The following is a 14,903-nucleotide window of genomic DNA, read 5'->3' on the forward strand; positions in this document are numbered from 1 at the left end:
ACAGGGGAGCCGCCAGAGCCGGGCACTTGACGGGCAAGGACGCGAGTCCGCACCGAGGAGGGCTGCGGGAGATGCTGGAGCGAGCGCACTGCTCTCGGCCGCCTGCTGCTGCTGCCGCTGCTGCTCCTGGATGCCGCCTGCCACCCGCTCGCCTCCCTCCCCAGTCCGCGGCGCCTGCGCTCTGGCCCTATCCCGGCCAGCCTGATGTCATGCTGGAGCGCCAGCAGTCCAATGCGGTGCTGCAGGAGAGGGGTGTGCTTGTGCATAGACGAACCCGGATTGCTGGTGGGGAGGGAGGGGCTCGCGGGTGTCTGTGATCCCGAGGAGAGGGTAATCCCAACCCCTGAAGGAGTTGGCTGCACCTTCCCGAAGGAACAGAGGCCCAACGGCTTCTCTCGCCTCTCATTCACACCTCTCCCCCTCCCCCGCATCTAACCGGCACCTGCGGGGAGTAAGCAGGTGCGACAGAAGCCACAAGTGTGTCTCTTGAGTAGGAAAAGGCAGACGAATTGGCTGGCTGATGATGAAATTTTTCCCAGCCCCGGATTTGGCACTAAATGATCCTGAATTATAATTCTTTTCTGGTGGTTTTAGCAATACCAGTTACTAATGGAGATTTATCCTATCTATCTATCTATCTATCTATCTATCTATCTATCTATCTATCTATCTATCTATCTATCTATCTATCTATCTATCTATCTATCTATCATCGCAACAGAGGTGGGGAAACAGGTATATTGGTAACAGCCACAACTCTGGCATTGCCTGTCTGTATTTGTTGGGTGTGGCAATAGAAATGAGGGGTAGTGAACAGATGAGATAGATGGGCAAAAAGTGAGCAGTAGTGACCTCATGGATTAGGGGCTAATCCTTATTAAATGCACGAGTACTCATATTTTATACTTGTTCAATGATATGAAATCCTTTGATATTTTTACAATCAAATAACATGAAATAATAACCCTGTGTTCCTAATGACAGCCAGTTTGGTGTAGTGGTTAAGGCACCAGGCTAGAAAGCAGGAGAATGTAAATTCTAGTCACACTGTAGGAACACAGCCAACGAATGACCTTGGTCCAATCACTCAATCTCAGCCCTAGGAAGTAGGCAATGGCAAACCTCTTCTAAAAAGTGTTGCCAGGAAAACTGCAGGGACTTATCCGTGAAACAACACTTATTCAAAGTCACCTCCTTCCCCCAAAAATTCTAACATAAATTGGGCAGCACTTTGCATTTTAATAGTATAAATTTACAGAATAATGGAGATGGAAGGGATCTTGGAGATCTTCTAATCCAACTCCCTGCTCAAGCATTCCAGATAAATGGCTGTCCAATCTCTTCTTAAAATTTAAAATTGATTGCAGAAAATACGACTTCAACAACAGAGTTGTATACCTATACAACGAAATTCACTTAATACCCAAAGACCAGGTCCAACACACATAACAATCCCCAAACACACTCCCACCTACCACAAATTCCCCACCCCTAAACCACCCAAACATCCACACAACAGACCAAGTAATGCCATCCAACAGCTCACTAATTGTGGCCCTTTAGTTCATTGTTGAGTGCAATTATAGCTCTGTGATAAAAACTATTTAGAAAACATGTGGTCCGAGTTTTAATTGTTCTGTATCTTCTGCCAGAAGGCAACAGTCCAAAACGATTGTAAGCAGGATGGGAAGAGTCTCTGAGAATGTTATGCAACTTCCTCAAACAGCGAGATTCGAATATGTCGTCCAGGGCTGGTAGCTGGAGCCCGATGATATTCTGAACAGTTTTAATGATTCTCTGTAGAGCTTTTTTGTCCGCTACAGAGCTGCTCCAATACCATGCAAGAATGTTGTATGTCAGGACATTCTCAATGGTGCTGCGATAGTAGGACAGAAGTAGATGCTGAGATAGATTTATCTTCTTGAGCATTCTCAGGAAGTACAGCCTCTTCTGTGCCTTCTTCCCAAGAGGCTATACTTTCTGAGAATGCTCAGGAAGATAAAGACTTGAAGAAAATGTTACTTTTAAGTGTAGAGGTCCAGTCTGAAAGTACTATTAATATTACCGGTACAAGGTTCTCCAGATCAATCTGGAGCTCTGTTATCAGCTGCAGATGCCTTCCGGCAGGCATCTGAAGACAAAACAGAGGCCGGGGCAATGCATGTGAGTGGTGGCAAGCAGACGCAGAAGAAGCGGCTGCAGAAGAAGGTGAGGCAGGTGTCAGGGTGTGCGAGGCCTGGTAAGTAGGGCAGCTCCACACACACACCCCATTCCTACTGTAGCTTATTTTTTACCTATATGCCTCGCCCCACTCCCTGCACCCGGGGTAGGTGGGGTCTTAATTAGAGCTAATTTTGTGTGGGGGCTTAATTTGATTGTATGCGCTCAAAAACGTGATAGGGCTTCTTTTCAAGGTGGGTCATCATGGTATGTCTACTTTTCATAATAGATTCCTACAAGCAGCAAACAGTATTTCATTAAGTACATCTTGGGTGCCTTGGACTTCGTCTAAGTCTTGTAGTCTACCAATATTGGATGACTTTCAGTCCTTGGTTGCTTATAATAAATGGGTTATGTGTAGGCTGAGGACTGACCAAACCAGTTTGTGATGTATCCAGCATTCAGCACTTCACATGACATGGTGACATCTTTTAATATCTCACTAATATACTATGACATATATTGCAAGTAGGTGCCAGTGCTTGGATCTGGCAGTTTTGTACTTATGTATCAACCAGGTAATTTTGTATTTGTTGGCAAGTCTGAACATAGTGTTTGTGATGAGTTGACAAGTTGAATTCAGCATATTTGCTCAGAAATAAGCCATTGTTATTTTGTTTTCCCACCTTGTATCTTCCAAAGCTCTCTTCCAGTTGTCACTGTCTGTGTCCACCCTAGCACTGAAGTCTCCCAGAATGATGAATTTATCACTGCTGGCGGTTGTTTGAATAAGCTGCTCCAGGTTGTTGTACAAAGCTTTTTTCCTCTGGACTTGTGAGAGTTGGTGCATGGGCACTGAGAATGGTGAGAGTTGCTGACAGAAAAGCAGAACTTCATTATATGTTCAAAATTCCGGTGGTTAAAGTTGGATGTTCTTCAGCAGAACAGCTTTGATTGCAAAACATTTGTTCTAAAATGCCTTGGCCTTCTCCCCATGTGTGGACTCAAAGGAGGAGAACATAAGATGTAGGTATAATAGAGTTCGCTAAGTAAGGCATTGAGGAAACACCAAATCCTAGCTGTTAGAATATTCAGTTAGGATATACTCTCCTAACTACTGGATGCTTCCTACCCACATTTTAATTATCTGTTCGTTTTGTTAGGTATTCAGATTCATTTCCTGAAATATATGAAGGTACATCCTATGTCTGTTGGATTTCATACTGTTTGTGAACCTTATTTATGACTGGAAAGATGCCCATAGAATAATGGACATGTATCAAAAGGAAGCAATAAACGGAAGGGGGAAATGCTACTCTCAACTTCCTTTTAACACTGCAGCTTGGAGTTAAAAGGAAAACAAGAATGTGAAAGAATTTTAATTTCTAGTATTTATTTGAAAGCCAACAATGGGATTGATTATTCTTTATAGAACATGCTTAAAAACTTTGCTCTGTTCTTGCATAATTATATAACAAATTATGTTTGACTTTAGGATCTATTAAATAGTGTAAACTGCATAGGTAATGGAGCTCTGTGGTCCAATCTAGATTAGTGGCACATTTTCTGGGCTTTCTTTTTCCTTTAGAAACCAACCAAGACACTGATTTATCTGCTGTTTAGCAAAATCTAATTGCTTGTTTGTTCAGTAAAGCAAAATGATTGTGCATGTTATATAGGTCAAATGTTAAAGCAAATATTTCTGTTGCAGGAATATCCCCTTTCCCAGTACTCCAAGTTAAATTTCTTGCTGCTGTGAATAAAAATAAACAAATATTTGAATTCTCATTGTTCACTCAGTTTCAGTTTCTTGTTGAATTTATACATTGCCTTTTTACAATTTACTTTGGCCCTCTTTCTACCCTTCTATTTTTCATCACTTACACATAGTGTTGCACTTGACAATATCTGATTGATTTGCCTTTCTTTTCTCTTCTGATAAATAACTTCCCTAGCCAATTGTTGAAACTATTCTACATGTTTTAGAGATCTTGAAAGGATTTTTGTTTGATATGGCTTTTCCCCAATTAGAACAACAGCAACAAAGGAAACTGTAGCTGAAAGGATCTCTTTTCTCCCAAGGTCATAAAAATCACAGAATTCAAGCTGCCCATTTAGGTCAAGTTCAATAATCAGAAGAACAGAACCAACAGTGCAATTATTGTCCCAGAACAGGACTTTTTGAAGTGGTGAACTATTTTTAGCATCTAAAGTGAACAATACCCAGACATGTTTGTAGAAATTTTGGTAGTTCTGCATTAAAAATATTGCCCTCTTCTCCCAAAGTAAGTTGCAGAAGAAAGGGAGCGCTAAACTATAATTTAACTAAAACCTACCATGGATGGGCTACTTGGAGGATAATCTTGCTGTTATGAATTCTAATCCCTATCAGCCCCAGGCAGAATTGCCAACTAACTGGAGGTACAGACTTCTCTAGTTTAAAATTATTTGGAGTCATTAGAATATCTGACAGAACAGGACTGTGAAAAGTGTCATTCTGGAAATAATAAATGTAGGAAATGAGACATTGGCCAAATGTTTCTGTCTTTGATTTTATTTCACCTGCTGTGCAGCAAAGATATGTAACAGTACTGAGCGCTCATGGGGTGGGAGAGCGACCATTCTTAAAAAAAATCACACATAGGCAAATAAATAGAAACACATTTATATAAGCTAGCTTGATCAGCTGTTTGCTAGACAAATGTCTAGCAAAAAAGTTCCCATGACACTGAAGAGGCAGTGTCCTGCTGTTTGGATATGAAAAATATCTCCCAAAACTTGAAAGGAAAATCCAGTAGAAATCAACAATTCTCCAGTTGTACCTAACCACAACATAGACTTGCCCTGGCAACATCTTTTTTGTGATGTATTGTCATGAAGTTGCCTTCATATCACCCCTGTCTGTACCAGGGCCCACCTGAAATAATCCTTAGTTATTTTGATTTTAAAACATTTCCTCTCTTAAATTGGCCACTCTCAAGGTAAGTCAAAGGTGTGAAAAATCTGACTATTCTCAATTATTCTGCAAGTGGCTCAGCTGAATGACCAGGTAGAACTAAACATGTAAGAACTTTCAAGATGTTGAGGCTGTTTATTCTTCCACTCTTATGTACTATTAATTTATTACATTGATAGCAATCACAGATGCATTTTTGGTTTCATTCCTGCTTAGCTTATTCAAGTTGTCTTCTTTCACACTGATATTCCTTGATCCATTGTTTGGATGTGATGGAACTGAATTTATCTTCCCTTTACCCTATCTCCCCAAAGAAGCAGGCTCCCTATAGCATATCTGCAAAAATTACATGTGATACACACTTTTCCTAGTTGGAGGATCACACTTGCCCGTTGAGTGGCATTATTCTAAAGAAATTTGGGATGAAGTTAGAACAAAAACTAAATTGTATTTCATTTCATTTCATTTCTAATTGAAGTTAATTAAATATAATTCATATGAGTATATATGGGTTATGTTTAATAAATGTTTTCAATAAATTGAATAAACTGAAATTTAATAAATAATAATAAACTGAAACACCAGACTCCAAATTTTGGGTTTAGACAACTTAGAACTACGCCAACTTCAGTCTGACCTAAGCATAGTACATCAATTTATTTGCCACAATGTCCTTCCTGTCAATGACTACTTCAGTTTCAACCACAACAATACACGAGCACGCAATAGATACAAACTTAAAGTGAACCGCTCCAAACTCAATTGCAGAAAATATGACTTCAGTAACAGAGTGGTCAATGCCTGGAATGCACTACCTGACTGTAGTTTCTTCCCCAAACCTACAAAACTTCAACCTTAAACTGTCTACTGTTGACCTCACCCCATTCCTAAAAGGTCTGTAAGGGGCGTGCATAAGTGCACCAGTGTGCTTACCGTCCCTGTCCTAATATTCCTTTTTACTTACTCTTTTCAAGTATTCAAATTATGTTTATACTTTTACCTGTTATCTTATATATGCTTGACAAATAAACTTATGACTTAAATTTATAGTTTGGTAACAACCTATCTTCTAGCATTTACCAAATCTGGGAATAAAAAATGCCATTATCTCTTGCAACAAATTCCTCCACTGAAGTTGCTCCTCCAGTAGCTAGATCAAACAGAAGTCTCTTCAGTCTTAATCAGCAGAAGTAAGATTTTTTTGCTGAGCTGGCAGTTCATTTTGGTTACTTTTTAGTTATTGGTGAGATAAAAATGGCTCTGCTGAACAGCAAATGGCATAGTTATCAGAGAGGCATTGAAAAGAGTTAATGAAGCACCTTGCTGAGCAGATGGCCTCTTATCCTGATGTTACAGACACCTCCATACAAATTTGTCACCTACACAGTGTTTTATTAGCTCCCTTTGAAATACTGACTGGAACAGGAAAAACATGCTAGATATATATCACAATGCACTCCCCCTTCTGGTAATGGAATCATACTGTAGATGTTGCAGACTTGTATGAGGACCATTGAAGATGAAGGCAATCCATAGCTCTGAATGAACCAGTGGCCAAGAGCTTTTCCCTATCCATTTAGTTTCAACTTGATTTTCTCTTTCACTCTCCTTCATCACCACATCCTTATTCTTTCTTCTCTTTAAATTTGAGATTTCCACTTATCTCCATAACATCAAAGAAAATCCTTTCTTGCCCTTATTGGTGGTATGTAGTTTTCTCAAACTGAAGTCCTGTACTAGAGACCTGGGAATTTGATATCTGCAATATCTTAGCTGTTCCTAATGCTGCACTCTTCTGGAGAGGGAGCTATGATGTCCTGGGATCTGTTGTAGGAGTCACAGACCCAAGTGCTCCTACCACTACTTTGGCTTTTACTTTCCACATCCTCTTTAATTTCTTCTTCAGGCTCTGTTACTTCTCCAGTTTCTTGTACTACTTCTTCCTGATATTGCTGTCAATTGATACTGTTACATCCATTACCACCTCTATCTTTGGGTGGTAGGTAGATAGACACCTTGTCTATTACCACAATGTCTGGTTGATTGGCCAATACCTGGGATGTCCGTGGATCTGCCTGGATCTGAAAGTCTCATGGGTTCTAAGGAATGTCCCATCTGGACTTGGGAGGGTTTAGCCCATACATTGGTGCAGATGTTCATGTACACAATGCCAACTACTTGATTGTGCCATTCAATGTATTATATTCTATCATGCATTCCACACCGTGTCATTATTTATTGGACTGTCTCTGGGGCCTTTCTACCTAAGTCTCTGAGACTCTCTTCCTGGGTCTTAGATTCCTGCTTCTATGGATCTGAGTTTTGGTACCTATTCTTGTGCTGCTTTGATCAGACTCTCACTGTTGTCTTTTAATCCAGCCCTTTCCAGCCACGGATAGGATTTCCCAATGTCTGACATCTCAGCTATCTTTGATGGTACATCCTATTCAGGTTTTGACTTGCCACAGCACTTCTTTTGCTTGATCTTTCTCTCATGTCTGTTGGTATCTCAAGCATTCTTTAGCAGCTCATCTTTGGATGCCATCTTACCAATGTACTCCTGGATGCTCTGGGATTTGTCTAGGACACTAGTTTTGAAAGTCATCAAACCCTCTTTCTGGTTGGTATAAAGTTTTTTGGTGTTGGACTTGCAGTGGAAACTTCTGTGCATTGTGAAGATTTCCCAGGTTTTCACATTGGCAGGTTCTATATCCTCCATATTCCCCTCAGTAACTGACAGGGTATCTGATAACTGGCAGGACATATGTGTTGATGGTGTGATTTTTTTCCCTTTCCATTGAACTTGTCTTATCCTTTGTCAATACTTGGTATTTGAATGTTGCTGTCTTCCTTATATCTTTCTCATGGTTCCCATGTGGCTGTAGGATACCAAAATACTTTTAGCTGGTCTATATGTCTACTATGTGACCCACTGGTAGTTCCCCCTCCCCCCATCAGTCTTAACTATGTTCTTTTTCTTTATTACCATCTCCAGTCTAAATGACATCCCAATGTCCTCACTGTAGATCCACAGTAGGTCGATCAATGTCTCACTTACGTGACACCATCAATGTACAGGAGGTGGCTGATTATAGTTCCATTCTTGAACTGATACTAATACTCATAGTATCTGGTTCTTGTGATAATCCAGCCAAGAGAGTTTAAACACATGCAGAGGAGCAGTGGGGACACTGCATTATCTTGTTATATGCCTCACTTAATAGCTATTTATGTGAGCTGTCTTGAGTTGACTCTCAGTGTTGTCTCCCACAGTCCTCTTGGGGAAGATCCTTAGTGTCCTGTTGACTTTGTATAGTGCCAGGCATTCACAGATCTGTCTGTTTTCCCCTGAGGCTCTCCTGTAGTCAATCCAGGTTGTGCTCAGATTGGTCTGTCTAGATCTTGAGTGTTGAGGATGGCTCTATTTATCTATTAGCATCTGGTGTTTTGAGCTTTTGGTGTTGTTCCAAGTGCCTTTCTGAGTTGTGCTCATGTAGTGGCACATATGGTCCTGTAGTTTGATGGCTATGGTACCTGATAGGATTTTCCATGTTTTGTGAAGATAGGCTAATGGACAATAATTGGACAGTGCTGTTCCTTTGTGGTGATCTTTTATGATCAGCAATATCCTTCCTTGTATTAGCCAATCTGGGTGGGACCCTGGTGCTAGCAGCTGGTTCATCTGTGCTATTAGGTATTCATGTACTACTGTTAACCAGTAGGTGTAGATCATGTCTGGATCAGCTGTTATATAGCATTTCACGTTCTTGACTTACTGTTGGCTATCTGCTACTGTGATTGTAACTGGTTCCTGTTGTGGGAGATTGTATGCTCTGCAGCCACCTGGTGCTATGTGTCTTCTCTTTCTCCCATACGTTCTTCCAGTACTGCTGTTACTGTGTTGCACTGCAGTTAGGTATACACCACGGATGGTTGTTTGGAAAACAGGGCATTTGTCTTCTTGACATCTGCTTCTCTAGTGTTACCTCCTTAGGTTGGTAGCCAGGACTGTAAACCTTTGTTTAGCAGTCTCTAGATCTTCGGATGGAATCAGATCCTTGTGTTTTTTCAGTATCTGAGTTTTATTCTTTCTTCTCCTATTTTCAACCTGAGGTTTCCACCTATCTCCCTGACATTACACACACAACCATCCATCCAGATTTCCTGTTCCTCACACCACAATCTGTAAAATATGATTTACAGTTATATAAAGCTGGGGTTTTTTTAATGTTAAAGTAATGAAGACAGATTGTAGTATAATCAAATTATATGCTTTCAAACAGCAAATGCTTAGAGGAACAGTAGGAAGACAGTAGGAAGACATGAGAAGTATAAAATTATATTATACAACACAATCTAATCTATATGGGTGCAGAGATGCTGCTATCTTGGACTAAATAAAGATATAGCTGTCAAGCTAGTAAGCTTCTATATAGAAACAGAAAGTATTGCAATTCTTTTAGGCATGTCCTATTTACTTATGTAGCAACGAGGTTTAGTTGCAACTTCTTCTCTGATTCAGCAATTCTCTTTAATTCTTGTTCCCTGAAATCTGACTGGAATCTTCTATTGACCTGAATGTAATTTCAGTTCCCAAACCTTCTAAGATCTGCAGATCAAGCTATTTGTTACAAATCTAGTTACAAGGAACATTTTTTACTTCTACTGCAATAAAATTAGTTTGCTTTTTAAAAATGTGTTTTAGACATGTTGTAAAAACACAGAAGATTGGGCTGAAGGCGCAATGCTAGACTTATAAGCGGTGGCTGAAAGAATGCTTTAGATGCAGTTTTAGAACCCTGAAAACGTGGCAAATTATTAGTAGTTTCATATATTTATTAAACTGAAAACTATTTAACTTTCCTTTCAAATGTCAAAATTTTCTTTATGGTTTTCAGATATATGGATTTTGCAACATATAAAACATGCAATAATTAACTACTCAACTTTGCTTTTAAAACAAATTTATTATGTATATCAAAAGTGTATGTTGTACGTGAGTGTGTTTACAATAGCAGCAGAAGGAATGGTACTGTACACTTGAACATAAAAACACATATAGCTCTCCAAACCATTTTCCTATCCAAATTGTACTATTTTATTTGCCATCATAGGGTTCCCAAATAAATGTTAAACTTAGTAGAAACTAGAAATGAGGTGGGGGGGGCGTTGTTTGGGTCAACTGAACAGTGAATAATGTTTAAACTCCCATTGCCAACCCAACGCTTATGCCTTGCAAGTTAAAATGACTCATGTGGTTTTCTCTCACTGGCTCTGTTTACAATATGTATTTCATTTTCTTATTGTTCATAAAACCAAAAATCAGCAAAAAAAAACAAGCTGTACTTTAAATTGCTCTGTTGCTCAGTTTTGGCACGCAGTATAAGAAAACAACTCTGAATGTTAAGCATAACAAAATATATCTGTCATAAATCAATGTGCCACTAGGTGGTGGTACAACATTTCTTTGTGGTAAGTTTTTTTTTTTTAATGCAGATATTAAAAAAAAACAAACGTTTGAAGGAACCACCATATTTATGGAGTTGGAAAATGACCTACACTTTCCTCAAACTTTATAGTTTTGTAAACATATGCAGTTGTTCCCCAATTGTGCACCACTCTCTTTAAGGCATGCTTCCTAATCAGTTTATTAATCCAGTTGTTTATTTGCATCTTGCTCTTTAGTGTCCTCAAGCAGAATAGAGAATAGAACACTCACTTTGATAAGTGAGTCAAATCTCAAGCAAATATAATGCCGCATAAACTAAACAGCATGTTAGTGGTTTTAGATTTAAGAAACTTAACAGACTTGGCTCAGTGGCTAAGACACTGAGCTTGTCGATCAGAAAGGTCGGCAGTTCGGCAGTTCAAATCCCTAGTACAGGTCTCATGCGTGAGCAGCGGGTTGGACTAGATGACCTCCAAGCTCCCTTCCAACACTGTTACTGTTACTTTATCTTTCTGTCTCCACAAGTACTCTTCAGTTTTGTGAAGTGAGGGAAAGACCAAAATAACAAGTTTTAAGTTGAAGAGAAAGTAACATGAGAAATTTATTTCTTGATGAAATAGCATATATTTTCATTACTGTAATTGAAAGCTGTCACTTGACTAAAAATATTCATAGAATTAAAATTTGGATTAGTACCATGTCAAAAAACTCCAAAGTCAAACACATATATGTCTCTAGCAACCAGAAGGCTCAAAGGCAGGGAAAATATTGGAAAAAGTGGCTTCTTCAAAATCTGCCAGTAAAAAAACAGTAAGAACGAACTAGAAAAAAGTTTTTTTTTATTTAAAAGTGTACATGTCATAACAACCAACTTTATACATCAACTGGGATTTTTATCCATTCTGGCCTGTATAGTGAAGGAAGTAAAGGAAGAAGCAAAGGCATGAGAGAGGGCAGACAAGTTGAGATTGCTTCTCCCTTGGTCCCGTCCCTTTGGCAAGCCTGGATAATGCATCAAAGTTGATTGAGTAGAACAGTCTAAGATCCCATAGCCAAATTGGATGGTTTCCCCCTGCTAGCAACTTTTAAGTGACTCATACGATTCTTTTCAGTGTAACAGTTTTCACTTGCCATCTCCATTGTTTTGACATAAAAGCAAGAGAACCCGTTGTCTTCCAAACGTCTGTACATCTCTGGCCCAGTCTTGAAGATGCCTCTACCACTGTAGCCAAGGGGGGAGGTTCTCTTTTGCTGGCTGTAGGTGTTTTCATTTCAATGCCTCTCAATGAGATGAGTTGGCTGTGTGATCTCTGTTCCCCAATACAAATATATTCTTTTAGCTGGACTACATGCAGCAGAAACTGTTCAAGTTCAGCTGCGAATATAAAATGGTGCCTGTATTGTAAAAAAATAAAAATAAAATAAAAGGCACAAAGACCAAGTTAAGTAAATTTAATCATCATACAAAATGATGCTTGAAGCAGGTCTTGTTGTAGTGTAGAGCTATTCTGGGTCAGCAGCTTTATCTTGCATATTGTATTGCTTGTTCCTGGTCAGCTTCCAGCTGATGAAAGATAATAGCAGAATGCCAATAATTTTGTAGCTAACTTGGAGGCCTAAGTACCTGGAATAATAAAGAGAGAGAAAGAGAGAGATCATTTCTTTTGAAACGCAACTCACCACATTTGTAGGGATGCAATAATAAAACTTATCTGAATGACTGAGAAAAAATGAATCATTTGCAAAACATATTAAACTAACCAATGCTGAATTTGAAACAAAATGTTTTGAACTCCAAACAGTTACCCGAGTACAAAGCAAATGTTTCACTGAAACTGGCTGTTTCAATAATTTTTAAGTGTTTCAAAATGCTCTGTTTTAAGCTCTGTACACTTCCAAAATGATTCAAGTCAGATCTGAATGCAGAAATATGAACTTCAGTTTCTATGAAAATGTAAATTCCAGAACTGGGTGTGAGTTTTGACAGTGATAACAATTAATCCAGTAGAATGGCTTGCTCCAGGAATTGTAAGTGCCCCATCACTGGAAGTTATCAAGGAGACACTGGACAGCCACTTGTCTTGAATAGTACAAGGTCTCCTGTTTGAGCAGGGGGTCAGACTGGAAGACCTCCAAGGTCCCTTCCAAACCTGTTATTCTATGTAATTCTATGTTGTCAAGAAAAGAAAGCAGAAGGGGGGGGGGAAACTCCTCTTTAAGGGACAAAAAACAGTTTTCCTCCAATAGCTATCCCAAAAGTGTTGTAATATTTCTTCTGGAGAATTAACAAAGAGGTGGAGATAAATAGTAATTTTTCAATCATTTTATGAAGCGGAATGTTACACCTGGCTGGCGTAACAAGTCTTCCAGGATCAAGCTGTCCTGAACTTCCAGATAACTCCTAGTCATATGGTTTTTCAAAAAGAAAAAAAAATGAGGTTATAAGATAGCAGCAATACTATAGAGGTGAGGAATTCATAGTTACTCAGTGAAGCAGTTCCTATCATGGCAGATAAGGATTAGTAAGTGTGATTCAGTATGCCCAAATATTTTCTGCTGACTGGATATCATAAGATGTGCAAGCCAAGTTAATGATTTATAATTATAAAGGCAGGAATATGCTTGCCCCAGACTGGTTTCCATTTTATTTTCATTTTAAGATAAAATTCCTTCCTTCCTTGAATCCATATTACAATCTTCTCAGCCACCAATGATATGAGTCTCCAATTTCCATTATGTATAAATTGGTACCACTACATGTGTTGGAACTGCAAGCCATAGATTTCTGACCATTTATGTCCCATCTGGAGGCAGCAGGTTGGAGAGCTCCTCTACCGATGGCTTTGACTCAAGGGCCTGCTCCCTGAGTAGCTGTGGAACTGTGCATTACTATTTGTTCCTCATTCAGTTAGCCCCTGTTAACTGCTCTATTCTAGGAAGGAAAGTCACCTCCACCTCCTAGTTGTTCCTTGGGAGGAAGAATGAAGGGACAAATTGAAAATCAGGATCTTGGCTAAGGCTATACTCAATGGATGCTTAATTCACTCCCACAGCTGGTATGCTAGGAAATATCTGAGATTCCTTGTGAGGTGAATCTCCTGACGCACCAACAAAACAGTCACTGGAGAATGTAGTAAGAGATGCCAAAGGGCCACTGAAAAGACTTCCTTTGTTACTGATTAAAGTCTCAAAACTTTACTAATGTTGGGGTTACTGGAGTCTTGTTTGGTGGGATGGAAGGAAAGCTCAACCCATCTGCATCCCAAGGAGGAAATTGCTAATGCACTGACAGCCAAGCTTGTTTTCTTAACTTCACCTAGCCAGAGGCAGGCATGAGTCAAGGGCAGAAAGGGTATACAGTATGTCCCTGCTCTTGAGACATAGAACATTACTGGGGATTTCCTGGCAAGATGCATTCCATTTTTTCTTATTTATTTGCGTTAGTCAAATTCTCTATTGAGGTTCTTCTTTGTAAGTGCTCTGTACCGCAGGAGCTTGCTTCCCTTGTAGATGGCAGAAGGCTGAGGATCAAAGGGAAGAAGTCCTCATCCTCAAATTAAATCTTTGAGAATATACTTTCCTAACGTCCTTAAAGGGCCTGTCCTGGAAATAGCTATTCAGTGATGAATAGCCACAGCTAGTTCATGTTCATAATGCACATAACTTTCCTATAGCATTTGATACACAAACATTTCCCCCAAAAGCCAATGTATTTCAAAATCATGCAGGAGGACAGGACGGGTGGCCTTCTCTCATTTTATTCAATAACCCTATCAGACATTTTGAGCACAGTGTGACTGACTGGCAAAAGTTACCCAGTAAACTCTTAACTTCAAATAGGAATATGCATGTGGGTCTTCCTAGACCCAGTAAAATACACTAAAATGGGAGTTCATATATTTTCCCTGAAGCCTGCAACAAATGTGCTTAAAAGTAAGTGAAAAAGACGGCACTTTTGAGAAGACAGCAGCATTTTTGCATTAGGATGGGGAGGGGGTTCCTCTCAGAAGATTGATATAAGGAGATTATGCTTACAGATGAGGCACATGGCAAAAGTTCTGAGAAAAAGGGATGGGGCAATTCCTGGGAATTTACCTTCTCCTCAAAAACCAAGTCAAAACAAGTATTCTCAAATGATTTTGTGTGCATGTATATAAAAATCCTAAGTGGTTTGTAAAGGAATGCCAAGACATTCACACATTAGGCTCCAGGAGTATAAATAAGTCTGTCTCCCCCAAAATAGTACATTTCTTAAGCTGATTAAACAACAACAGCCTTCAGATTCAGCCGATTCAGATGCATAGGTGGAGGAACAATCAAAGCACGGGTGGGTGGGTG

At 39.5% G+C, this 14,903-nt stretch overlaps 1 protein-coding gene across 1 annotated transcript in view; it reads right to left on the minus strand.

Moving 5' to 3' along the window:
• Nucleotides 1-10,110: 10,110 nt before the first annotated feature.
• Nucleotides 10,111-14,903, minus strand: part of SLCO2A1 (solute carrier organic anion transporter family member 2A1) — a 66,103-nt gene continuing 61,310 nt past the window's right edge. The window contains exon 14 of the mRNA XM_070945106.1: nucleotides 10,111-12,189. Coding sequence (XP_070801207.1) covers nucleotides 12,069-12,189 — 121 coding nt within the window. The 3' untranslated portion in view covers nucleotides 10,111-12,068. The remainder of the gene's footprint in view (nucleotides 12,190-14,903) is intronic.

This window comes from Pituophis catenifer, unplaced genomic scaffold, assembly GCF_029215685.1.
Source record: "Pituophis catenifer annectens isolate HBS135680 unplaced genomic scaffold, rPitCat1.0.hap2 SCAF_6, whole genome shotgun sequence".
Taxonomy (NCBI): domain Eukaryota; kingdom Metazoa; phylum Chordata; class Lepidosauria; order Squamata; family Colubridae; genus Pituophis; species Pituophis catenifer.